The following is a 26805-nucleotide window of genomic DNA, read 5'->3' as shown; positions in this document are numbered from 1 at the left end:
TGAAATGCCCTGTTGAAATCTGCATTTGCTGTATCTACAGTATTCAGTATCCTGTTATTCCTGCAAAAAAAAACAAAAACAACCTAGATGTGGTGCCATCTTTTCCTTTTCCAACTGGTCATATTAGATCATTTCACCTTGGACTAATGAAGTTCATTGGCCTGTAATTTTCAACTTCATCTGTCCTGTGCAAATTCAGGTGATGCTTGCGCTTTTATAACTTAGAACACTTTGCCTGCTCTTTCCAGACTTCCAGAGGTATAACAATGAGTATTCACTCCCATTGTCCCCATTGAACCATGCATTCAGGTTGGTAGGTGATACTGTATTTTGCTGTGTATAATGCACACTTTTTGCGGGAAAAATAAGGTTGCACATTATACATGGGTAGTACTAATTCCACATCTATACAAATGTTTTTAATTCTTTTGTTTATGCTTATGCATTAAAAGTGTAACTCTAGAAAGCAATAACAATATCTGTATGCAAAATATTGCCCTGGAATACGATAATTGCTTTTGTTTGTAAATATAAATAAATAATGGAATTAAAAATTTAAAACAATAGATTTTTCTTTCCTGCAAGTCTGGGCCAAAAACAAGGGTGTGCACTACATATGGGAGTGCATGATACACGGCAAAATGTGTTATGTCCATTTGTTGGGTCCTGTAATCCATTTGGCAGAGCCAGGATCAGAGTGCTACTCCTGGGAAGTCCATGGGGGTGACCGCTTTTCTGCCAAATCTCACTTCCTTGAGATATTTAGAAATGCCTTGTAAAGTGAGCCTGCTTCTACAGACTTGACAGCAAGAGCCCTCAGGTAGTGGCCACACCTAAATTTAAGCTTGATTTGGCAAACTGTACTGTTTCTTTTTTTTCTTCTTCCACTATCCTCTTCGTTTCTCTTTCTCTCCACTATCTCTTCCTCTTTCACATCTCTCCCTTTTTCCACTGAAGAAAGGGAATTAAAGCCACCTGTTTCTGGTGTCAGTAGCTGGTTTCCTGAAAATATTTTTAAAGACCTGTTAATAAACTTAAGTGGATTGTCACTGCGGTAAAGATCATCACCAGCTCATAATCTTAATAGCGTCAGTGAAAAAGGTGGGGTGGGGGTAAGGGGTATTTATGAGAATTCAGGGGTCTATCTTAAGGAGGATCTCAATGCGGGGCTTGACTAGGATTGGGCAAAACTCATGATGTAATAGGTTAAGATCAGTGAGTAAGATTCTAAGTACTAGGACCCTAACTTCTAGCATTGGGTCCTTCCGCAGGTTTCTTAAGCTTTATGAGCTTCAGATTCCTCATCTGTAAACAGGTTGGATACAATTCAGGGAGATAACGTGACTCAGGCACACGATAAGAACTAGATGAAGAGCTCCAAGTGTTAGTCTTATTCCAAAACCTGAGCTTTTCGCGTCTGCCCCTCTGGCTTTCTCGGCCTCCGACAGCGCAGCCGCAGCGGGAGGTGCCGGGAGGACCCTGGGCGGGCGGGGTGCTGCTGCGCCTCTCGGCCGGCAGAGGCCGCCAGCGCGCCCGTCCCAGCGGCTCCCGCCGCCGCCTCCCCGGGCTTGGCTGCCTCGGCTGCCGCCTGACCGCCACCCGTCTCCTACCAGCGAGGCGGCCTCACGACCTTGTGAGAACCTGCGGACGCCGTGTTCCGGGAGGCGTGCGGCCGGCCACGCGGACCCTGTAGGGTGGGCGGTGTGAGGCGCGGCGCGTGGGACGGCGGGCAGCGGGCCGCCCGGCCGGGGTCCTTGCGGGTCCTCGGCGGGCCCGGGGGAGGGTCCTCTTTGTGGCTGCAGTTGGCAAGATGGCGCCGGTGGGGGTGGAGAAGAAGGTACTGCTGGGCCCCAACGGCCCCGCGGTAGCAGCCGCCGGCGACCTGACCAGTGAGGAAGAGGAAGGCCAGAGCTTATGGTGAGACCCGGAGGCGGCCAGGCTGTGTCGGCCGGGCCGGGGAGGCCGCGTCCGGGCGGGGAGCCGGCCGGGCTGGGCCGGACAGTCGGACAGACCGACGGGTCATCCCGGGCCGGTCGCGTCCAGGCTGGCCCCGGGGCTGACCGCTTTGCCGTTGTCCCCACAGGTCCTCGATCCTGAGCGAGGTGTCCACCCGCGCCAGGTCCAAGCTGCCTTCTGGCAAGAACATTTTGGTCTTTGGTGAGCGCCGGCGGCGGGGCGTTGCCCGGGGAGCCGGGGTGGGCGAGGCGGGCGTCCGGCGCACGGGTCCCAGCCTTCCCCTCCCCTGTTGCCTGCCTTCAGCTGGCCTCGCCCGGTGGCCCGAAGACCCAGGGTGGACAGCCAGGTCCACCACGTCTGAGGTTGGGGTGTTGCCCTTTCGAAGAGCCCAGTGATGCTGGCATGAGGTTGTCGGTGCATTCCTTAGTCATTCGGCTGCAACCTTAGCCTTGCTTTAAATGTCCCGGGCTCCCTGCGCTCACAATCTCGAAGGTTAACGAATGCGGGCATGGAGAGGGGAGTGCGTACAGGAGACAGGTGGAAGAAGTGGCGGAACCAGGTGACTTGGGGTCGGGGCTGTGGGGAGCTGGCACAGCAACCACTCCTCCGTCTTCATGAGCAGTGGTAGGGTAGGGACTCTGCAGGCGGCCTTGGAGCCTTTACCAAGGGACTTGACCGCCTTATTCCAGTCATCATTGCTGAGTTACCTGGGTCAGGTTCCTTAACGTCTCTGGTTTCAGTTTTTTCATGCAGGTGTGGGAGTTTGACGGTCCCTTCATACAGCAAAGCCACTTGTTGGGTGGGACCTGTAGGCTGGGCGCCCTGACAGCACAGACACCCGCCAGCCTCTACACAAGAATCTCCATATAGGGAGGGACAGATAGATGTGTTGGTCATTGTACTATACCAGGTAGGCACGGGCAGATTATTGTGGGGGCATCAGTCACACTGCTTGGTGCTGTTTTGAAAGAGGTCTGGTGTTTGAAGAGAAATGTCAACACGCAGGGACGCAAGGTTAGTGCTTGCAGAAACGCACAGGTCAGAGGGTGTGGGGGTTTGGGAGCTGCCAGAAGTTCCTTGGGGTGGACAGATTGTGGAAGGCTGAGGAATTGATGATTTTTTCCTGAAGACCCCTGATTCTCAAGGTCCTTTTGTTTCACCCGTGTCCCCTAATCTGCATGGGAATCACTGTGAGGAGTGGAGCAGGTGGTCTGTAGGTAATGGCCATCACACTAGGTAACAGGGACCCTTAGAGATCGTCAAGAAGTGGGGAGTCAAGGTACTAGATCTGTGTCACAGAAAGGGAATTCTGGCAGCAGAGTGGCAGGTGGCTGAAACGGAGCAGGTACTGAAGTCAGGCTGACAGTACCCACTGTACAGCCTGATCCAGCTGGGACGTGGAGGCCCCGAGTAAGGCGGTGGCATTGGGGTGAGGAAGGAGATCTCGGATCTGCGGAATACCTTTCAGTTCTCATGGTCTGCAAGTCCATGTTATTAAATCCCAGGGGCGCCTAGTGATGTTCCTTCGTGGTGGGTCATCTTGATGTTTAAGGTTTCTTATTTGGAGGAGTGTGGTTGTTGGTTGGGGATGAGGAAGTGCTTGATAACTACTTACATTATGTTTAAGAGTTTTGCTTAGGTCTGTAATTACTTTCATTAGTTTTGAGATGCTTATGAAAGAGATGTACTAAAATCAAAAGGGAATGATAGCTTCCGTTCTTCACGTTTGTGAGGCAGGGTCAGACTTTTCTTAGTTCAGAGTTCTTGGGTTTTAAGGTTTAATTACATATTGAAGATTTCTTGTTTTTCTTGTGGTAAAAGTTTATTTTGTGAGAAACTAGTTTCCCTTTTACTTCTCCAAATGCCTGTCTCGTGAGTTGGGGGTAGGGCCTGTGGACCTGTGTTAGTCCTTTCCTTGCAAAGTGAGGACAGCTGCAGAAGAATGTCATTTTAGATCTCGGAATTTGCTGCCTTTATCACCCCTCCCCACACCGTCCACTCTTCCAGCAGAGCTTGCTTTGTCTGTGAATGCAGGTCAGAGACCTCAACAGCAGGCTCTGCAGGAAATTCTTAGTAGTTCTTTGTGTGAGTGTCAAGACTCCCCATCCTTGCCTACAGCACACAGTACACTTTGTCTTCTTACATCTGTTATTTGTAGGTGAAGATGGTTCTGGTAAGACAACCCTCATGACCAAACTACAAGGAGCTGAGCATGGCAAAAAAGGAAGAGGCCTAGAGTATCTCTACCTCAGCGTTCACGACGAGGACCGAGATGGTGAGTGGAGCGTTGGTCCGTGGTGAGGGTGACTGCAGGTCTCTGACTCCTTGGTTGCAGCTCCTGCAACATGGCCAGGCATTCTCAGTATTCTGTTTAGTTCGGTCACCAGTAGGCTGGTGCCCGTTCAGTCCCAACAGGAATGGGGTGTGGAGAGGAAGGAAACTTTATTTAGTGCAAAACAGCTCAGTTGTGATGTAGCATGACTATGAAAACAGCATGGCTATGGGACAGCTTAATAGCGCACAGCTCAGTTATGAAGCAGTGTGACGGCGCTTGGCTGTAAGGAGGCCCTGGGGTGAGGCCTCTCCTCTGCTAGGCAGCTCAGTTCTGCCCTAGTGACACATCTTCAGCCGGGGAAATACAGTCTTCTGCCTTCTGTGAAAAGGGAAAGTGGATGTCCCACGCCAGAGAGGAGCTGACTTATATAGACAGAAGTCCCTGTCCCTGGTCCCTGATTGGTCAGTGAAAGTGTTGATGGGGTTAAAGCTGCATAGCTCCTATTGGACTGGGAAAGTCTCAGTCCTATTGGTTGAGATAGGATTCCAGAAACTCCTCTATAAGGGATGGCTCAGATAACAGAGACACGGTGCAGGAAGGCAATTCAGTGCAGGAGACAACTTAATGCAGGCTTCTCCTTGAAGTGTGGTTTGCACAGGAGGCCCCTGGATAGAAATGGCTACTAGGCTCTGTTTCTTTTTTTTGTTTTGTTTTCATTTGAGCCCAGTTAGCCAACAGGAGCCCTTCTGTGTAGGGATCTTCTTTCTCAGGGTCCACAGTTCTAAGAGAATACATCACAGGGGAATAGGTGAAGTGCATGTCTTTGTAGGACTTGACTCACTTTCCTCTTTAGAGCATGTTAGCAAAAATGGGGAATGGAGCTGTCAGCTGCTGCTCTGGGTAGCCCCCACTTTAAAAGGAGTTACTGAAGGTAAAGTTTCAGATGCCCATAAAGGTAATAAGAAAGATATTTCTAAAAGCTGGGGACTTTTCTGTGAGAGAAATGCTTGACAGGCTGATCTGGGCACCTTTGTTACTCTGCGTGGTTCTAGTGGAGTATCTGAAATTGGTGTGGTTCAAGGTGTAAACAGCTCAACAGGTATTCATTCACAGGAGACTTTTCTGAGTCTCTTTGTGACAGTGTAAAAACACTAATTTCCTGTGTTGCTTCCAGTGGAGGGAATAGAGGCTCAGAGATGATAATGTTCTCTCTGTCAATTTCTCATCTTGAGAATGGGTACAGAATAGTTTCTACATACAAGGTAGTTGGGATGATTAATGGTGCAGGGTGAGTAAGCACTTTTATAAGAATTAGATACAAGTTTACAGTTCTTTCTTGTAAGTATAATTATGAGCAGGGTTCGAGGGATGGTTTTTGGTTACCATTACTCAGTTGCCTTCTTTATAAAATTTTAAGTTTTATGTTAGATCTTGAATGTCTCTAAAGTAATTACTGATGCCTAGCTCTTTTTATTTGGGGGCAAGTTATATAGTATATATATGGAAGACATGTAGTTAAATTACTTTTTTTATATTTTCATTACCCATTTAAACAGAATTGTGACGTAAGGGTGATTATATCCCACTACCCCTGGTCGCCTATCTCCTTATTGCTAAAACGAAGAAGCTGGTCCCAGGTCTTTTCCAGCATGATAGTTCTTGGATCTCTGAGAGTCATTGTTAAGAGGGCAGGGGTATAAGGATAACTTGTTAAAGCCTGAAGACCTGCACTGTATTAATGGTAACTTAGTGGTCACCTTAGAACTCCAGGGACTTTATTCCTGCTCCTCCTCCCCTGCCTCCTTTGTCTTGCTGAAGATTCCCAGAAGGATGTGAAGGAAAGGCAGGAGGTAGACCTGGTTGGTGAGGGTTCTCCCTGTATAAAAAGGGCAGGGGTCCTCAGGTGCCTGTCTAGGCCAACTGGGGTCTGCGTGGGTAGGGCTGGGACTTGGGCCACTGAGCCAGGCAAAGATGGTCCCATATGTCCGAGTCTTTCACTTCCTGTCTTTGTGGAGCGGCATGGTTATTGTGAAAAGAACTTGGGCTTTGGAGCCACGCAGAACCAGTCCGGAGCCCCACTCCTATGGTCGCTCATTGTGACTGACCCGCTGTGCACTCAGTTTCCTGGTTTTCAGGACTGGATAACGACAGGTGTTTTGTAGGTGGACAGAATGAGAGGCAGCATGTGTCACGTGTGGCTGAGCACTTCGGACAGAGTGGCAGCTGTAGCACCCTTTGGAAGAATGTGCTGTAGGTACTCTGCAGCTCTGCAGCCTCTTGTTTCAAGATGGCAAAGCATGTTTTCTACCAAAACATCATATTAACCATATTCATGTGCCTTTGAGTTGAAGTACATGTTAACTTTTATTTCGGATTCTCTAATGTTTCCTTAAAAACTTCATGGTCTGTGCATTTATGGGATTTTTCTGGGCCGCCTATTTGCAGGTTCCTCTTTGAACCTGTGGTTAGCTATTCCTCTTTCGGCTGCATTTTTTAAAAATTTTTTTTATGTGGTGTGACTGGGTTATAAATACACATTCTGCAGGCAGCCACCCAAGTAGAGAAAATAGGCTTCAGCTCATTCCCGGTTGATGGTGGGGCATGACATGTCAAAGGACCACTGCCTCCAGGGTTGGGGGCATTCATTTTTCCATGTGTTGTGTGTGTGATCTTGCGTGTAATGGGCAGTGGGAAAAGAAGCTGAAAAAGGAACTGTGCCTGGTAAGGGGCGGACATTAAAATCTGTGGGCTTTAGGTACAGAGCAGTATTTTTGAAGGAATTCACAGAACCACACCAAAACCACTATCTGAAATGTATTAGAGTTTTGATACACCTGAAGCTGATACAAAATTATATTGAATGTAAACTGTAACTGAAAAATAAAATTAAAAAATATATTGGCGCTTTGAAAGTGTAGCTAGATGTAGATACCTTATTATACCATTGAAATAACGTTATGAAAATTTTTTATAGTATGTTGATTATGCAAAAAAAGCTACCAGCAGACAGACTTTTAAAGTATATGATGGTATTTATTGGGAAATAAGTTTAATGACATTTTTTGATGGTAGGAGTTCTTTCTCAAAGCACTTGTATCAAAAAAATTTTTTCTTAAAAACAGTGACTAAAATTTTTAAAAAATAATATTAATTTGTAGAATTATCTCCTATAGTTCAGTCATTTAGTTATGATTTTGGAACCATGGTTCATTAAATATCAGCCCTTGCACATTTGTGTGAATGTTTTTAAGTTTTTATTAATGGAAAACAAAAACTGTGTACAACATAGGTCAGTGTGAGCCCCAGTGTATCTGTCATCTGTCTTCAGCAGTTACTAGCTCCTGATGAATTTTGTTTCAACTGTTAATCTCGCCCTCTTCTCCCTTCCCTCCACATTGGATTATTATGAAGCACATTTCAGGCATGTCATCATATCTGCCAATACTTCCATATGTATGTCTGAAAGATAGGGATTTTTAAGAATATTGTTATCATATAAAAAATAATTGTAATTCCTTAAATCATCAGGTATCCAGTAATTCATGTCTCAATTTATGTAAGTAATGAGTTTATCTTAGCATTTCAACACAAAGGTGTCCTGTCTCTTTGGTACCCTTCGTAGCGTGTGAACATACTGCCTAGTGTGACAGACACAAAAAGTGCTTGTTTAACCACAGGCTCTTCGGCGTTGCTTGCTGCCTCGCAGATTGCTGGTGTTTTAGGAGAATGGGTAATTTAGGCTGTGGAACAGTTGATCAGTGAACATCGTAGCTTTTGTTAGTATCTTTTGATTCTCATTGAAAGCTAAAGTGTCCTTTACTTTTTATTTCTCAGACATTGCTGTAATATTTTTATATGTGGATGTAATATGTTATGGTAGTTTAAAGGGTTTAAAGTTTAGCCCGGCTGTTGTGGCTCAGTGGATTGAGTACCCAAAAAAGCTCGCCAGTTTGATTCCTGGTCAGGGCATGTGCCTGGGTTGCAGGCCAGCTCCCCGGTTAGAGGCGTGTGAGAGGCAACTGATCGATGTTTCTCTCCTTTTCTTTCTCCCTCCATTCCCCTCTCTCTAAAAAAAAAAAAAAACAACCCAGAAAACAAACAAAAAAAACAAATAAATAAAATCTTCAAAAAAAGAAAAGTTTAAAGTTTACAGTTCACCAGGCACCTGACCAAGGGTTTCTATCCACTGAGCATGCAAGCCCTTTTCTGGTTAAGATTTCTGTTTGTGTTCTGTGTGGCTGTAACCTTCAAGTATTTTCTGATGTGGCTCTTCTTTCAGTTGTGCTGGTGGTTGTTTTCAGGCAGTAACTTCACCTCACTTCTTTTCTCAGATCACACGCGCTGTAACGTGTGGATTCTGGATGGAGACCTGTACCACAAAGGCCTGCTGAAGTTTGCAGTTTCTGCTGAATCCTTGCCGGAGACCTTGGTTATTTTTGTTGCAGACATGTCTAGGCCTTGGACTGTGATGGAATCTCTACAGAAATGGGCCAGTGTTTTACGTGAGCACATTGATAAAATGAAGATTCCACCAGAAGAAATGAGGGAGCTGGAACGGAAGTGTAAGTAAAATAAGATTTTCTCAGTGGGAAAATTCAGTAGTCTCTTTGGATGGTTCCAACCACCTTGCTTTTCACAGTGTCAAGAGGCTGCAAAGCTTCCCTTGCAGAATGTGTTTTTTCGTTGGCACCATTTATTTCAAAGTTACTCCTATAAATTCAGTAGTCAAAGAGTATTACAAATATTCAGAGCAATTTTTATATCATGTCCCAGTTGCAGAGTATTAATGAGTTAGTATTTTTTTATTATATTCTTGATTCTCTTTTAAAATAAGGGTTTCCCATTTCCCCCTAAAACATGATCAGTTCTGTGTGTCTTTCTGCTTTTCCGTTACCCTCTGCCTGCTGAGTTACATCAGTGGGTATGGAGACGTCCTGTGGTCTCTGCAGCTTGAGTCTGTTACGGGGATCTCACTGAGGCCCTTTGGACCCTCTTACTGGCAGGTTTAAAGGAAGCCCCACAAAAGACAGATCTTTCAACTCCTCGCTTAGTTTATTTTGGGAACCAGCAAATAAGATTTTAGTTCATTTAAAGAAGAAGGTCCTTTTTTTGTCATTAAAATGAAAGGCTATTTTAAGACTTAAGGATACTGAGGCCTTTTTGAGAACAAAGAACTTTCAAATTAAAGGAAGTTTTGTGTTTTTTTCCCTTAATGTGGTTCAGAAGCTTGTTTTTCTTTTCCCTTGCTTCTGTACAGTTACATCAGCTTCTGTCCACTTGCCAGGGAAATGGGAGGGGCAGGGGCTGGAGATGTGGTGGCAGTGGCGGCGGCAGCAGTCTTGGCCAGGGCAGGCTTGGCTTGGCTTATTTCCACAGGATGACATCATTCCCTGTAGTGAATTAATGAGAGCTTCTGGGGCATGGCACATGGGATCTTCACAGTTACTGGGAGAAGGGTTCAGAAATTTTGATGTGCTTTTCAAAGAAATTGCTTGCTGTGTGTCTTCCTGTCATAACTTCATTACTTCCCACATTAGCATAAACAGGGAGCTTTACATGGGAACTCTGGTTTGCTGTGTGTATGTGTTTCCCAGGTCACCCCCGTGTGAGCTGCCGTGATTGTTATGCAGCTCAGCTCGGCTTGCTTCAGCCGCTGACCTTTCTAGATAACGCCTCTTTCCCCCTGAAATAGAGGTCCTAAGGACAACTTCTCAAAATAGTTCTGAGGCTGGAGGGCACTTTTAGCACCGTGCCTAGATTAGTGGGTTAATGCACTGGTGACTTCAGTGTAGAGTTATAACCTTGTAAAGATTGTTAAAACAGAAAAAAAAAAAAAAGATTGAGCCAAGGGTATTGTCCCTTCCTAATAGGGAAAGTGTCTGCCTTGTACCTGTCTGTACTAGGCATTGGGGATGCGTGTAGCAGACAAGATGCCTGCTCCTTGGGTGCTTGTATTCCCGTGACACACTGAATTTATTTTGTGGTCTTAGTCGTTGATGCCTGTCACTTAGGATTAGATTCAGCTGCATGTGGCACACAACCCAGAATAACAGTGGCTTAAACAAGCCTGCAGGTTATTTCTCTCCTGTAAATGAAATCGAGAGGCAGGCAGTTCGGGCCTGGAAAGCAGCTCTGGGAGGCTAGGCCAAGGACCCTGGCTTCCTGCTTTGTCATGTCTAGGGTGTGGTTCTCTTCCTCTTGACGACTGGCGCTCTGGCCTTCACATCCCTGTTCCGGACAGCAGGGCAGAGGGAAAGAAAGGCCGAGGGGTGGGTGCTGGCTGTCTTTCCGAGGAGGCGGAGAAATGTGTCCTGTGTGGCCGAGTGTTCTCAGCGTCAGGGTTCAGTTCAGTTGCACGGAAGGAGAGGCACCTAGCACTTGCTGGAACCTGTCCCTGCCTCATGACTCTGGTCAGCCTTCTGAGGACCACTCTTGTTTTCACCACCCCTCCTCAGATGTTGTGTGTTGGAGGAGTGCCTTTGTTGCTGCTGGGTTTAGGTTACATTTTAATACAGCGGATGGCCATCCTCTTGCTCAGAGGACTCCTGTTTTCCTGACTAATGGGACTGTGGGTATTATATTGAAGGAGTTCAGGGCTGTCACCCAGTCTCCAGTCCGCTGAGTTTGGAAAGCTGTTCCATGGCCGGCCGCTCTCTTTCAGGATTAGGTTCCCGGTTGGCCCTGAGTCTGTGGCAGCTGTTTGGCTACAGGATCCATCTGAGTGAGGGGGAGGGCAGAGCAACCCTCCGAGCCGCCAGAAGACGGTGCTTGTGTGGTTAGTCTTGTCTTTTCTGCTTTATGCCTAGGGCTTCTTCCCTCGAGTATCACGTACAGGAAGAAGATTAGGTGCTGTCTGTGGTAGCGCTGTGGGACCAAAGGGGGATCGGTTAGGTGCGGTAGGAAGGAAAAGGTAAGAAAAAGGGGCCGGCAACTAGAAGAGAGCACACTGGGGTCTCCTTCCTATATCCACGCCCCCATCTGATGCTAAAGGGAAGCCCCAGGTGGGTTGAGGCCCCTGCTGTGAAACACTGGCCATCCCTCCCTCTAGAGAGAAACAGTTTTAATACCGTGGTGTGTGGGTACCCTAAGGGAGAGGCACATTTACTATCCGAATTACACAAGACTCACCATGTTTTTATCCTCCCTTTTCACCAACCTCTGTTACGAACATTTGTTCTGCCTTCCAACTTATTTTTTCTAAAATGCTGTTATTAAAAACACATGTGCATTTCCTGCTGCTGTTGGACAGCCATACTCAAGCCGCTCCTTAGAGAATGGGTAGTCTAACCCAGGGCTTCCCAGCCATTTCCCCATCACGGCACATGTGGGATGCAGCCAGGTGGTGCCGCACCCTAGGCAGTGGGGCTTCGTGGAGCACACTGTTGGAGCCGCCCTGCCTCTGCCTCCCTTCGCACGGTCCCTTTGCTTACCTTTTCCAGGCTCTGCCTTGCTCACCATCTTGGGAAAGCCCTAGTTGGGTGCTTCCTGCATTCTTGGACAGTTACAGGTATTACCAGACAGTTAAGCCATTGTATTTTTCATTGATTTGAAGATTTCCTAAAATGCTTTTAAAGAGAAATATGACAACCTTTGATTCCTTCAAGATCCTTTAACAACCATGCTAACTAGTTAATTAGAAAATCCTGTTTTTGTCCAAAATGCAGCACAGATCTTGAGTAGGTTGTTTATTGTTTATACTAACAGTGGAACTATATTAATTAAGGAGAGGTTGTAGATATGAAATGGTACTGGGCTTAGTAGGTGTTTTTGTGTGCCCAGTATTATTACATGAAAATAGTGTGCTCCCAGATAATTCCAGAAGCTTATATAATGCTAACCTAGAATCTTGGTAAATTAAAACTCAACAGTTTTAAAATGTTTGAAACCTGTAGTGGGTGGGGCAGAGAGGAGTATGTATACTTTTCTCTAGTTTCTCTTTATTCCAGCTTTTTGCATTTTCTTAATGAACATGTTGTGGATGAGAGTAACAGGGCTTTGGGCCCTTTAGTCCTGTTGGGCATAGAAGGATAGAGCTGCCTGTTTGCTCCTCTGGCTCAGAGTAGCTTGTGCTTGTTCTCTGGCCTGACAGGTAAGCTTGGACACACCCGTGGAAAGGTGCAGGTCTGTGGGCTTTGTGTTCCCTTGGCTTAACTGAGGCCTTGGACCACTCCGCTTGAAGGCCCCCCTGTGAGATTGCACGCTTGTCCAAAGCAGTGAGTGTGTGGGTATCGTACCACTGGCCCCTCGAGTTAGACGAGAACGGGTCCTTGAACACTGCCCACGTGACTGGGGATCTCCTGAAGAGGAGACCGAGTCCACAGGAGCGGGGGTGAGGAGGAGATGCGGACGGTGCTGGGCAAGCCCAGCCTCGCTCCTCAGCGGGGACTTACTCAGCTGTAAGGAAACAGCACGTTTTGTAGAATTCAGATGGTTTTATTATTTCTAATGAGAACTCTGAAGAGTTTTAGAAGTATAAGCTATGTCTAGCACTTTTCTGTATTGAAGTGACACAGTTGAACTGTTCTGGTATTTTGAAAATGTATGATTTTACAAGAAAAATGGCTTTTCATAGGAACTGTTGAAGCCTTGGAAGTTTTTAAAAAGCCGTTTAAGAGTTGGATACAATTGAAGATGTCCAGGGAATGTTTTTGCCACTCAAATTATAATGCTCACCCTGAATGCGTCAGAATTGGCATTTTGCATCATCATCCCCGAATTCCTAATGTTGCAGTAGGATGCAATTAGGGAGTTTGTCACAGTTCTTTGTGATTTGTACATGTTCCTATCTTTTTCAGTTTTCTAAAGCTGGCATATATTTTTGTGTGTGTGTGTAATTTTCTTTTCTTTTTTCACCGGTAGTTGTGAAGGATTTTCAAGACTATATTGAACCTGAAGAAGGTTGTCAAGGTTCCCCACAGAGAAGAGGGCCTCTGACCTCGGGTCCTGATGAAGAAAATGTTGCCCTGCCTCTCGGAGACAGCGTGCTGACCCATAACCTGGGGATCCCTGTGCTGGTGGTGTGCACGAAGGTGCGTGCCGGAGAGCTGCGGCTCGGCTGGGTCTGCCAGTGAATAGTCACCAGTGAAAGAACGTTTGGGAAGCTGTAATTAGGTGTCTTCCCAAGGGCGAGTTGGGCTAATTCGGGATTCGTGAAGTACATTGAACATGTCAGCATAGAAAATGCTGTCATTTCAACATTGCTGCTTGAAATATGACATCACTCAGTTTGTTTGTAGCCTCTGTTAATCTCCAGGAAGCACTGTCAACGCTGTTGATTCAAACTCAGAACTAAAAACAATTTTTGTAAGGTTGTGGAAACCAGTTCATCTGGCCCAAACTAATGATGAAAAAATAATATGAAAGAGCAGAATTCTTTCAGGCTTTGGTCTCTAATGTCTGTTGGACTTGAGATGATTTCCAGAAAGGAACGTAATTCTAGGAAAAGAAGGAAGGAAACTGGAGACTTGAGATTCCTTGACCCTGTAGAACGATGAAGTGGGATAGAAATTAAGGTCAGCCATAGAGAAACAAAGTTGTGTCTTTCATGAAATAAAAAGAAGTGGCTCTAAAAACCTTTCGGGTTTTAAAAGTGCTCTATTCCCAATCAGAGCCACTGTGTTGCAAATACAGGGGGTGCCGTTTGTATCACGTTCTGTGAGAACGGAACCCTGTGGGGTGTGCAGTGCGCAGCTGGGTCCAGGGGCCTGTTTCCTGATGTAACCTGGTTTGATCCTTAAAACAACTGTGAGGTGATCAGGGCTCTTATATTCCCACCTTACAGATGGGAAACGGGGGCCCAGGATGAAAGAGCAAAATGTCTAGTTGCTTTTCACTCTTGTCTGTTTAATCAGTACTTGGACCCTTGCCCGTGGCTTTCTTCTTTGGAACTGTGATACTCCAGTCCTGGAGAAGAAGCCGTTCTCATCTGCAGCAGGAAGAGATGCAGAAAGATAACTCCTGTCTCGTTCTGTCTTCCCTGCAGTGTGATGCTGTGAGCGTCCTGGAGAAGGAGCATGATTACAGGGACGAGCATTTTGACTTCATCCAGTCACATCTACGGAGGTTCTGCCTCCAGTGTATCCTTGGGGTGGTGTTTTGGGGCCGGGACGCCCAGGCTTCCCTCCAAATGGGGCATCTTCAAAGAGATATGGTTCTTCCTGAATCCAGAATAGTCTTCTGCCAGGGAGATACTGTATACATTTTTTTTACTAGTTTTGTATTTTACTCTGTTGGAATTTGAGACTTGTTAATTTGCGCCTATATTTGCTTGCTTTTATTTTTAATGCTGTACATTTGATCAGCTTTTATATTTAAGAAGAAGGCTGATATGTGACGATTTTATTACCAAGTTATTTTCATATCTTAGAAATCTTTTAAAACTTTGCTTTTTTTCCCCCCCAAAAGGTTAATTACCCAACATGATACTGTTTTAGATGCAACAAGTGTTTTGTACCATGAGATAGATGCTGTGTCAGTAGTTTGTTCCTTGAATCTGATTTCTGTAAAAATCTAATGGCGGTTGGTGCCATAGTCCCACACCCTGGGACTATGTGAGGGGGAGTGAGGGATCTTTTCATCACTTCTTTTGGCCCCTTTAGCTCGTCCAGTTCAGTGTAAGTTACCCATACATATAGGTACCCCTCATAAAAGGTGTGCTTAATGATAAACTTAACTACATGTGAGTGTCTTCCTGGGATAGAATCTGTGTACCTTGGATATGCTGAGGGTGTTTTCCTGGGCTAGCCTCAGAGCCATTAGCTTGACTGCTGGGAAGCAATTGGGTGGGTCAGAAGGCAAGTTTGTGTGTTAAAATATGACCTGTGCAGCCTGTTAGCATCAGCATCCTTTATGCTTTTGACCTGGTGTGTCTGCTACTATTATCCTTTTAGTTTTTAAAATTTTAACACTTTCTCTATTGATCACGTATTAATCAAAAACTGATCAACCTGTGGGTAGTACTGTGAGGATTGTGCTTGCGTCTTTTTGCTTTTGTCTCCTGCAGTAAACTGGTTTTCCTTAAGCAGATTGATTAGATGGAGCTGCCTTGATTTACACATCAGTGAAGGAAGAGAAAAACCTCGACTTACTGTATAAGTACATTGTTCATAAAATGTATGGTTTCCACTTTACCACGCCTGCCTTAGTTGTGGAAAAGGATGCGGTTTTTATGTGAGTTCCTTATAGGTGATGTTTTCACACTCTTTTCTTCATAGTACCTTGGTTCTTTATATTTTATCCTTCCAAATCAGGTGCCTTCTCTCACTCAGGCAGGTTTCTGCTGCCTTGGGGCAGGGTGCTTGGACCTCCTAGGTGACGGGTACACCCAGGTTTGCCTCCGCTCCTTTCCATGTTACTTGCCATTCTGCCTCCAGTCTGAGGGAAGTGGATACTGTGAGGTCAGGGCTGCTGCCTTTCTTCATTGAGAGCAATTTGCCAAAACTTAAGCCAGCCATTTTTACCACTTATATGCTCTTCTGGTAAAAGACTGGCTGGGGGAGGGAGTTGAAGGAGAGGGAATTGGTGTTTGGGGGATCCTGAATGTTTTCTGTTGAAGCATCCGGTTTCTCTGCCCATCATCAGGCACCTGCCCATCCTGTGAGCATGGGCTTTGACCATACTGCCTACTTACTGTGCTGTGACATTTCCTATGTTGGGGGCACCTGGGCAGGGACGCAGATACTTGCTGCCCGACTTTGTGTCTTCTCTCCTTGGAGAATGATAAGTGCTGTGGATTCATAAATAAATGCTGAAGCTGTGGTTTCTGAAAGGACTTATGCCAGTAGATCAGTGTTTGTAGGTTTAGGTATCCTCTTTACTTAAAAAAATTACAATTCATTCAGCAAATACTGAGCACCTCCTAGGTGCCCGGATTCTATGCTGAGGACACAAATGAATGAGAGGCACAGTGGCACTGTAGAGACACACACAGCCAGCAAGAGGTAGGGCAGCAGTGGGGTAGCAGAGGAAGTGCAGCAGGGAAAGCAGAGGGGGCGATACCGGAAGGAGGGGTGGTGTGGGCCAGGCAGGCCAGAAGGGCTGGAGGGACGGGAGGGACAGTCTGTGAGAAGAGTGAAGGTGGGACTGAGTAGGTGCCCTCCTAAACGTTCAGGGAGAGCCTCGTTTGGGCTGCTTTTAGACAGCAAAGCTAGAGGCTTGGACCGATTTCAGAGAATCTTCTAGAGCAGTCAGGTAGGTACCAAAGATACAACTGCAGACAGCAGTATGTTTTTGGAGTCAGCCAGTGCCCAGGTCACATGTGCTCCCTGGCAGGGGCAGGAGGAGCAGGGAGACGGGCTGGGTTTGGGGCTGGTCTGTAGTGGAGAGGTATCTCGCAGCTTCTCAAGGCTGCATGGGTCGTGGTGGTATCTTGATCACACCTGTCCCTTTGCACTTTTGGCCCCTGTAGGTAGTTGCTTACTTGGGAGCTGGTGACATCAGTAAAGTGATTGGGATGGAGAGCCCCAGCTAAGTACCCTCTTAGTTTTAGAGCTATTATTGGAGCAGGAATTGGATGGAAAATGAAGGCTCGTGAGAACAATCAATCACCATCTTTTAGAGCCTGTAGAATTCAAAAGTTTGTCATGTAAAGTCTGGTGAGTGTGGCTTAACTTAGTGTAACCTGGGTGCCATCTTGCCCTGTGATGTCAAGCTGGACAGCACCCATGTGGGAGTCAAGGACTCTTTGTGTCCTTCTGGTTTGGGGCCCAGAACAGTGCATGTTCTGGTAGACCCCCTTGGCTCCAGGGTAGATCTTCCCAAACCAGTAAAATTAATGAACCAATCCATAGAAACTGTTGTCAGAAAGAAGAGAAACAGCTCACAGGAGGGGTCCCTGCATGTTGGAGAGAAACACTCCCATCCTGAGCTCTGCCCTCTCTGCTGGTCTCTGCATTCTCCCCTCTGTTCGAGGGCCCCATTGTGTCCCTGTTCCTCTGGGTGGGGTTGTGGGAAGGCCCTGAACACTTACTGCGGGTCAGCAGGTGTGGTCAGATCCCGTCTGGCTCCTTAGGCCTCATGAGCTCAGTATGGAGCAGGGCCTGCAGGGTTGATCTGATGGGTTATATCTGCAGTAAATTTTGGCTTGTGTACTGAAAGTTACAAGCCAGCCCCAGCAAGTGCAGACAAAATCTTGTGGGTTAGGAACTCACCCAGGAGTCCTGTCTGACCCAGAATGTGCTCTTTGCGCTGTGAGGCAGTCACAGGAAAAACAAGTCAGTCCCTTTCTCTCTACCTTTAGACCTGCTGGCTGGGACAATGAAAAGAAAATAGCTATTTTACATGAAAATTTCACAACTGTAAAGCCAGAAGATGTATATGAAGACTTTATCACAAAACCTCCTGTGAGAAAGGTACCCAAATCAGTCACTTTAATTAAGAGTTGTAGGTGGTTTTCCTTTTTAATGGGAAAAGAAACCTATAAACTTTATAGTATAGATTTTTTATAGTATAAAGAATCAGGCCCTATACACTGAACCACCTTAGGGGTGGGGAGTAATCCAAGGGCCTTTATTTAATTTTTTAATTTCTTGATTCTAGAGAGAGGGGAAGAGGGGGAGAGAAACATCGATGTGAGAGAAACGTTGATTGGTTGTCTCCAAGTTTTTAGAGTGGAACAGCAAAATCGATGTTTTTTTCTCTCTCTCTTGCTCTCTCTGTCTCTCCCCCTCCCTCCCCTTCTCTCCCTCCCTTCTGTCTGCCCTCCTCCCTCCCTCCCTTTCCTGTGTCTCTAAAATCAACTTTAAAAAATGTCTAGATGAAGTCTGGTGTGAGCAAATGGATTTGGGTGGTGGGACACGAGTGATGCAGTGTCCACGTGGAGTGGAGTTGAAGTTTCTCATTAAGTCCTGACAGTGCCACCACTACCTCTGGACCACTGTTGGTGGGTCCCGTTGCTCCTGCGAGCTCCTGCAGACTCTGATCTGGGAGGTGGCTAGAGCCTGTCAGCTTGCCACATGCCAAGGCTGGTCTTGGCACCGGGCCTTTGCTAGGCCAGGAGAGCATAACTCTGCCATCTCAGCAGGGACTCTCCCCAGACCCATGAGGAGACCCCAGCCCCAGATTCTCCTTTCAGCGTTAATTTTGACTAATTCGGGTTTATCGACCTGTGACCACAGTGAGTGTGTCTCTCCCCTTCACAGCTGGTCCACGACAAAGAGTTGTCAGCGGAGGATGAGCAGGTGTTCCTAATGAAGCAACAGGTAGGAGGACCAGTGAGGCCAGAGCAGAGGCGCTTTCGTGAGTGAAATGGCCAGTTCCCTGGGGCGAGGTGGCGGGTATCAGCTTGCCGAAGATGCTGCAGCAGGTCTCCTTGTTTTCTTCTGGTTTTACAGCTGGTACAGAGTAGGGGTTGGACCATCTGCCTCAGGGCATCCCTGGGCTGCCTTGCAGATTCTGCTACAGTGATTGGCTTAGTTATCTTTTTAAGAACTCTTTCTGTCTGGAAACGTAGGTTTTCTGTCATAATACTTCCCAAGTTGACAGGTCACTGAGTGCCCTGACCTCCCTTCCATTGTTTCACATAGCTCTACACAGCCTTGTGCGTGATGGCAGGTGAGCTGATGCACCCATTTCGTAGGTGAGGAAGGTAACTTCCCCAGGCCGACAGTTAAGGATGCAAACTCACTCTCACCTTTCGGTTTCCCTTGGACTGTTAGATATGTCATGAGTCCGCTTGATGGTGCAGGCAGGTCAGCAGGGGGTGTTGACAGGTCTTTTGCCTACTGCCCCTCCCTTCTGTGCTCTCCTTGCTTCCTTAGTGTCAAAACTGGTAACTTGGAGTATATTTTTTCACCATATACCAAAACTGCTCAATTTAAAATTTTTGTATGTAGAGTGTAAAACCTAAGACTTGGTGGTTGTTAATGGTGCCCTCTAGTGGAATGCTTGGAAGTGCTTCTCCAGACCTTCAGTGCACTCTGCAGGCTTTGGTTAATGGCCAGTGTGTCCCTCTCTTTGCAGTCACTCCTTGCCAAGCAGCCAGCCACGCCCACGAGAGCCTCCGTGAGTACCTTAAACAGAGGGTCAAGAGACCCAGTGTCGTGGGTGTCTTCAAACTTGATGCCATTATTTGTGAAAGCTTGTGTGGGCTTTTATATTTTCAAAGGGAACATGGTCCCCAAAGGCCCAGGGCCAGGAACATAGCAGGAACTCAGAACAAAGCTGAGGAAGGAATACTGCTCGGGGAATTCAAGTGAATAGGCTTTGTTATCTTGATACCTCTTCTGTCAGGGGAACCAGGTCTAGTAAAGGGACTGAGCTGTGAGCAAACTCCAGTTCTCTTGTCCTTCTCCCTAGATTATGGAAAAAACTCATGGTTTCATTTTTGGAATATGTGTTTTCTGTTATTTTTATGCCTATGTGTGACTTGGGCTGGTTTTGGACTTAGGAATCCCCTGCGAGAGGACCCTCTGGCTCTCCAAGAACTCAGGGCCGGGGAGGGCCCGCCAGTGTGCCCAGCACCTCCCCAGGCACGTCAGTGAAGAAGCCGGATCCAAACATCAAAAGTATGTGTCCTGTCTCTGTGGAGAGTGGTTCAGTCCTAGGCCTGAGCTCTGCAGGGGCTGCTCGGCTGGGTTTGGAAAGGAGAGACTCATGGTGCCTGGGCTGTTTTCTTTCCCAAGAAGGGCTGCTTTCCACGTGCCTCTCTCAGGAGGGGCTCAGGGTGGGCAGAGGCCGAGGCCTGTTTCTTTGTTGGAATCAGTCGCCCTTGCACCTGGCTGTGTGCAAGACCTCGGGTAGGCAGTGCAGATTCCTTTGGAGAGGAAGACAGCATAAAAAGTCACACTGAAAATGCATGTTTTGAGTCCTTAGTCTTGTTTCTCATTATGTTTATATTATTACCATTTATAAATTGTGGGACCTTCCCCCTCTTCATTTCTCTTATAAAGCTCAATTGCTTATTAGTTGAAATAATCTCTTTTCCCATTGACTTAGTAATACCCTAAGATGTTGGCTGCAATAAGACCTTCAATGCAAAATTTTATTTTATTCTTGCATGTTTGAAGGCTGTCTCTTATTCTGAATAAGAGCTTTTCACAGCAGCTTTGGAGTGTTGTGAGATTATAAAACTGAAAAACACTGTCTTGTAGACAGGGAGATGATGTGGGGTGCAGGTTCTCTATTGAGCCCCCAAACAGGTGGGAAATCTAAACAGGCACCCACTTAGTAACCGCGCTGACCTCTGACTAGCCTCAGCAGTGGCAGCATATAATGCATCGTGGTAAATGAATGTGCTCAGTATCCTAGGAAGATGATAGCTACGAATGGATAATTCCCATGCTTTTGTTTAATTGATTTATCCAGTTTGTGTGATGCTTTTTTTTTTCTTAATGTTTCCTTAGATAATGCAGCAAGTGAAGGGGTGTTGGCCAGCTTCTTCAACAGTCTGTTGAGTAAAAAAACAGGCTCTCCTGGAAGTCCTGGTGCTGGTGGGGTGCAGAGCACAGCCAAGAAGTCAGGTACTGAAGGACCCTTGGGGGCTTAAGACCCTTCTGGTGGAGGGGTGCTGGAAGGTTGGGCGGTGGACAGGAGAGTCTGCTTTCACCTGAGAGGCTGCAGGCAGACCCTTGGTTTTCTGAACAGCCGAGCAAGGAAGCACTCCTCTGCTTTATACTGTCAGTGTGCTTTACAGGAGAACTACCTTACACCGTGCAGGTTTCCTGGGCACCTTTAAGGTGGGCTCTGTGTACATTCATGTTCTCAGGAACTTACGGTTGGGTTAGTTGAGGTCAGTCCTAACCTATACATGTGCCCTGGTATAGAAGCTCTGTCTACTGGAGGTCATGGTCTGGAGTGTCCCGTTGACATTTTACTTATTTAATTTCTCATGATGCTTTATAAGGACTTTTGTGTACTGCCTGTCCCCAGTCTTGCTGTGAGCTGGAGTCTGAACACTCACTGTCTCATTTCCTCCTCCATGAAGCTCCTCCCCACCCCCAACTCACACCTCTCTGCATCTCTCCGTCCAGAGGGGAGTTAGGGCAAGTCCGTGTTTTAGAGGTCTCTGAAACAAGTAATCAGGGTCCTTGGGATTACACATTCTCCCTGGAAGCTTGAGGCCATTTTAAAAGTTCTTGGCTTTTAATTTCCCATTGGCTATAAGAAATGTTCATACAGTGTTTTCCCAAATTGGTGTGTTCATATCAAAGAAAGCCATCAGGTCATCACTCCATCCTGAGGTCAGCCCAGGCCTGCAGGGGCTCCTGAGTCCTAGAGACTTGGAATCTGGTCTGATGGCCCTGACTGTGAGCTGGTATTCCCTGGTAGGAGATAGGGGTCATTTCCAGGCCCCAGTTAGTATTTGACAATAAAAAAATAGTATTTTCTGCAAGACTGAAATGTCTGGGTTTAGTCTTTCTTTTTGAAATACAATGTTTCTGGGCCATCCGAATGAGTCAGTTTAGAGTGTTGTAATGAGAATCAAAACCTAAACCCCTGTTGTATTTGAGGCGCAGAAAGCGTTTGCTGCATGCCAGAACTCAGATACCAGCCCTGGGAAGATGGCAGTGGGCGTGCACAGGGGTCCTCTTGGGTGGTGAGAGCGTTTCCAGAACGGCCCTTGCGTTGGGCACAAGGGCACTCCTAGGCAGAGGGCAGTCCTATGGTCAGGGGAGCACAGACCTGTTCCATTTTAAATAAAGAATGACTGGATTTAGGTCTGTCTCATAATTGTAATGAAATAAGGCTTTTCTTATTCTTACTGAGATTGAGGTTATTATCGCCACAAATGATTACAGAAGTCTATATAGTTTTAAATGTTTCTGTTTAAAAATTCTCTTCAGGTCTCTCATCACTGCTGCCTTTTTTTTTTTTTTTTCTTTTAAGGACAAAAGACTGTGTTGACAAATGTTCAGGAAGAACTGGATAGAATGACTCGAAAACCAGACGCCATGGTAACAAACTCTTCAACAGAAAATGAAGCCTGATCCTCCTTAAAAGTGCATATGTAAAATGACCAAATAACTATGTATATTGATCTGCTAAGACCAGGATTCTTCTGATATGGCACATGCTATCAGTTTTGGGGGGCAGGGGAGATGAACTTTAAAAAAAATACTTCATTGGCTTGTCCGAGTGTGAATTGCACATTTATGAAGGTTATGGGTCAGATCCCTTTGTTAAGGATAACCGTGGACTCTCAGGCATGTGGCACTCTCTTGGGAAGCGAGTGCAGCTGGGGCTTCGTGTGGAAGGGAAGGTAGGTGGAGAGAGAAAGAGGGCCCGCTTTCTTTCAGGGTGGAGCAAATGAGGCCCGAAAATCATCGATCAGATGGTGGTTAGTCTGACCAGTTGCGTGCTAGCAAAGTCACTTGTTCTTGGGAAGCAGATTCAGTGGCAGAAGGTCCAGGAAACAAAAAAGGCTAAAAGGAGGGATGAGAGAAGTGGTGGTGGGGAAGCTGAAGGTTGAAGGAGGTGAAGGAAGAAGGAGATGAGCGGTGTCCGTAAATACAGTATGTTCAGTAGAAGTTGAATAATCACTTTTAAGACTTACTATCAGATGCATTTCCAAACTAAACACTAAGCAGAACGGGAATCAGACTTGTTCTGAACGCATCTTTAACTTGTGGCAGGTGTGGGGTGCCTGAGTCAGGTGGAGCTGACGCGGGGGTGAGGAAGATGGCAGCTGCTCGGGACTCACGTGCGTGGCTTAGGCCACGTCCTCGTGGGAGGTGCGGGGCTCCACACGTGTGTGTTGTGGGGCAGATAGTCACTGCGGTTACGAAATTAGTGTACTTTGAATTGTGTTTTCTAAAAAACTCCTGCTTTGTTTTTTTAAATTCAAAAAAAACTATATTACTACCACAGGCTGGCCTACAAGCAGAGAATGGGTGACCAAACTCTCATTTTACTATAATGCAGTGCGCTGCAGAAAGTTCGAGAGTTTGAGGAAGGTTTTTAGTGTAATTGCACACTGACTAATTGGCTCGCACCAGTCCCTGCCTGACGGCCCGTGGAAGCCGGCGTGGCGTTCCTCTGACGCAGAAGGGTCCTGGCCCAGCTCCCTGGTCTGATCGGTGCTGGCAGGCGGATAGATAGGTGGATGTTTTATATTGAAAATGGAAATGATACATTGCTCTTGTGTTTTTCATAAAATGTAGCATTTTTTTCTTATGGAAATAAGAGTTTCAGGTGTCTCCATTTAGGGCAAATTCATGCACAATGTCATGTGACAACCACCACTCTGGAAATGATTTCTGTGGATTTGAAATGGCACTTTTAATTTTATACATGATTAAAGAACATTCAAATGCAAACACTACCGTTAATTTAATGTAAGAAACATTTGTTGTCAAACCAAGGGAAAAACCACAGTTCACGTATGTGGAGTTTACTTTTTTATATGAATGTTTATTGTACTGTGTCTGAGCATAACTTCCCTGATGTCATTACTTTTACATGCAAGACTTGACTGACCACTAACGTAGTAATGTGCATAACCGGATATCCTGTGTTGTGTAACGAGGCTCGAAAACTGTCGTGAATTGCTTTTTTGTAAAGGTCTGAACACTGTTAAGGAGAAAGCTGAGTATTTACTTGCCTTTCTGACAAACATACAAACATGTTTCATGTGCCAGTTTTTTGTTGAAAATATACTTCTTCCCCCTTTTTAAATTCAGTTATTTTTTTAAAAAGTGTATTGTGGCTTCCAATTACCGTATTGTCCAGGTAACGACACGACAGTAAACTGACTGTGGAGTGGTCGTCGTGGTGTAGTGACCAACAGATGCCAAACAACCTGTGACCACACTAGCGGTGAGGTCACTCAGTTCCTCTGTAGCAGCTGGGGGGTGGGGCACAAAACGAGTGACCTCAGAAACAGGAAAGAATTCTTGGAAAGGCACATGCCTAGGACGGATCTAGTGTGATTTAAAATTTCAATGCATAATTTTAGTTTATGTTTATTTTTTAATCATGTAATCTGATAAGCACTTTTGTGTCAATGTAAAATGTACTAAAACCGATGAAATGCGAAGACACTTGTCTTGTGAAGGAAGGTTTCTTGGAGATCACTTTTAGTTGCTCATTACAAGTGGATGCTCCTAGTATCAGAAGAAACTGATGCATAGTGTCACATGCTCAGTGGTTGCCAAAGTCTACCAACTTTGGGGAGCTACAGGGTTCTTCGTGGGAGGTGGGAGGAGGGGAGGTTTTTGTTATTGTTACTTTGGAGTTTTCAAGCATTGGAACCAAAGGCCAAACAATAAACCGCCTTTACTTTTTAAAGTAAAATTCATTTTATTTGCAGAATACACTTGTGTGGTAGACTGTTAAAGACAATTTTATGACTGTAGACATTGTACTGATTACATCTGCTGTTTGTCTTTGAAATGGAAAAAGTGAGATATAAGCCCAATTTTGAAGATGTGGCTGTAGTAAGGCCATGAATTGGACTTTCCTAAAAATTCAATGGGTACGCTGCTGGAATTTTTTAATTTTGTTTGCACTTTTTTTGATTGGCATTTTAAAATCAGTATTTAAATTGAAGATGTTGCATTTCATTAGTTTATCAAAGGTGAAAGTGACTGCTCTGTACATCATGACCTTAACAATGTTGAAGCTGTAAGTGAAAGTTCACCGTTGTCTCCATACTGAATTTATGGATGTTTTTAACTAAAATTAGGACTGCAGATTATTCCCCGACCCGCCTTGGTCCGGGGGTGTGGCTCCATCCAGATGCAGTATGCAGTCGTGTGGGACCTTGCTTTCTAGTGCCGAAAAAGAAGATGTCTCTAATTACTGGCTTCAATAAACACAATCTAGACTGCTTATAATTTTTGGTGACTTTTCTTTATGATAAATCCTCCCACTGGGGATACATTGAATTGTCTGCTAATCATGTGGGGTATCTGTCCTATAGCTAAAAATGCATACCTTTCTCACTTGACATTATCAGCAGTTTGTTAAAGAAAAAACGTCCGAAAGCCATATTTTGAGGTGCATAGAGTTCCACACTGTGGGTAAAGTGCAGCGGGGCTTGTGAGTTGTCCAGCCTGTTTTCTTGCCTCGTGGACAAATTTGCGATGGTCTGAATTAGGCTAAGTGATTCTCACTTAATTAGTTTAGAAGCCTTGAGGGTTCATAGAGGAACTGCAGAGCAACTCTACCATAATGAGAACAAACAGTAAAGTGTCTTCAAGAAAATCAGACTCTTTGTATTAGAGATGCATTATTTTCTGATTATTACCCTTTAAGCATGTTAAATTTGTTCGTACTTTTTAAAAAATTAATGTCTGAATACAGTTGTCTCCATTTTCCCACCACCACTTTTTCCCCATCCCACCCACCCCAGATTTTTTTGTTTTTTTAAGCTGATGTATTATACAAATTTTCTCCCCAAGTTTTTATTTTGAAAAATTGTAAACTTACAGAAAAGGTGAAAGAGGAGTATATTGAATACCCATGTTCTTTTACATAAATTCACCAGCTAATACTTTTTGCCACATTTGCTTTCTCTGTGTTGCCTTTCCTCTCCTTCCCTCCATATCACTCTACACATATTATATACACACACACACACACACACTCCTCCCCCACTGAGTCATTTAAAATAAGTTTTAAAATCAGGGCATTTCACTGCTAAATAGATGAATTCAGCCCAGTTGTTTTATAGAAAAATCCTATATTCTGAATTAGTCTTATTGTTCCTCATGATTTGATTCAGGTTAAACTTTTTATTTTACTTTTTAAAGATACTGTGTGTTTAATTTTAGAGAAGGGGGGTGGGGGAAGAAGAAAACAATTTGCAAGGGAAACATCCATTGGTTGCCTCTCACATACCTCCAGCTGGGGCCCTGGCCCACAACCCAGGCATGTGCCCTCATCGGGAATCAAACCAACGACCTTTTGCTTTATGGACTGATGCCCAACCCACACACAGAGCCACGCTGGTCAGGACAGGTTAAACTTTTTGCAAGATGCTATGTAAGTGAAGTTGTGTATGTTCCAGTTGTATAATGTGTCATACCAGCTCGTCCTTGTATTGGTAATGCTGGGTTTGTGTCCTTGGTTAAGGTGAATGCAACCCCAGATCTATCAAAAGAACTGTGGGATGAAAACCATTGAATATCTTGGTCTTAAGTCACCATTTGCACATTGCTTATAGCAGTCACTGATGATCCTTGCCTAAAATCAGTTACTAGTTTTTAAATGGTAATTTTCTTATCCTATCATTCCTCCTGCATTTTTCCTTTAAAATTTTACTTATTTATTTTCAGAGAGGGAAGGGGTGGGGAGAGAGAGAGAGAGAGACAGAGAGAGACAGAGACATCAATGTGCGGTTGCTGGGGGTCATGGCCTGCAACCCAGGCATGTACCCTGACTGGGAATCGAACCTGTGACACTTTGGTTCGCAGCCTGCGCTCAGTCCATTGAGCTATGCCAGCCAGGGCCTCCCGCATTTTTATTATCTGGCATTCATCTATAAAAAAGAGTTTTCTCTCTTCTGTACTTTTTGGGTGGTAGTTTTCACTATGAATTTGGTTTTATTTTCAAATCTAATAATTCTGATGTTCAACTTGACCCAGGTTTGATGAGTGGTGACCCCCTTCAACTAGTAGTCTTTTTTTTTTTTAATC

General features: G+C 45.5%; 1 protein-coding gene across 2 annotated transcripts; it reads left to right on the top strand.

The window, feature by feature from the left end:
* Positions 1-1593: 1593 nt before the first annotated feature.
* On the top strand, positions 1594-24999 carry DYNC1LI2 (dynein cytoplasmic 1 light intermediate chain 2). 2 transcript variants are annotated; one of them, XM_028534746.2, is made up of 13 exons: positions 1595-1917; positions 2084-2157; positions 4115-4231; positions 8563-8793; positions 13091-13260; positions 14214-14307; positions 15265-15400; positions 17469-17580; positions 18370-18429; positions 19190-19231; positions 19617-19734; positions 20572-20688; positions 22055-24999. In XM_028534746.2, the coding sequence occupies exons 1-13, from the start codon at positions 1811-1813 to the stop codon at positions 22153-22155; spliced, it is 1479 nt and encodes a 492-aa protein (XP_028390547.1). In that variant the 5' UTR covers positions 1595-1810; the 3' UTR covers positions 22156-24999. The 2 variants fall into 2 exon arrangements, with proteins under 2 accessions (XP_028390548.1, XP_028390547.1); XM_028534747.2 differs by lacking the exon at positions 19190-19231 and having other exon boundaries at positions 1594-1917.
* Positions 25000-26805: the final 1806 nt, after the last annotated feature.

This window comes from Phyllostomus discolor, chromosome 12 (assembly GCF_004126475.2).
Source record: "Phyllostomus discolor isolate MPI-MPIP mPhyDis1 chromosome 12, mPhyDis1.pri.v3, whole genome shotgun sequence".
NCBI lineage: Eukaryota > Metazoa > Chordata > Mammalia > Chiroptera > Phyllostomidae > Phyllostomus > Phyllostomus discolor.
This window is presented reverse-complemented; position numbering and strand designations above follow the sequence as displayed.

Bases quoted from the DNA above. Each gene is read 5' to 3' on its own strand.
- DYNC1LI2 (XM_028534746.2), top strand. From the start codon at position 1,811: ATGGCGCCGGTGGGGGTGGAGAAGAAGGTACTGCTGGGCCCCAACGGC. The intron at 4,232-8,562 runs GTGAGTGGAGCG...TTCTTTTCTCAG, and splicing joins TCACGACGAGGACCGAGATG to ATCACACGCGCTGTAACGTG. The intron at 19,232-19,616 runs GTGAGTACCTTA...TTTTGGACTTAG, and splicing joins CCACGCCCACGAGAGCCTCC to GAATCCCCTGCGAGAGGACC.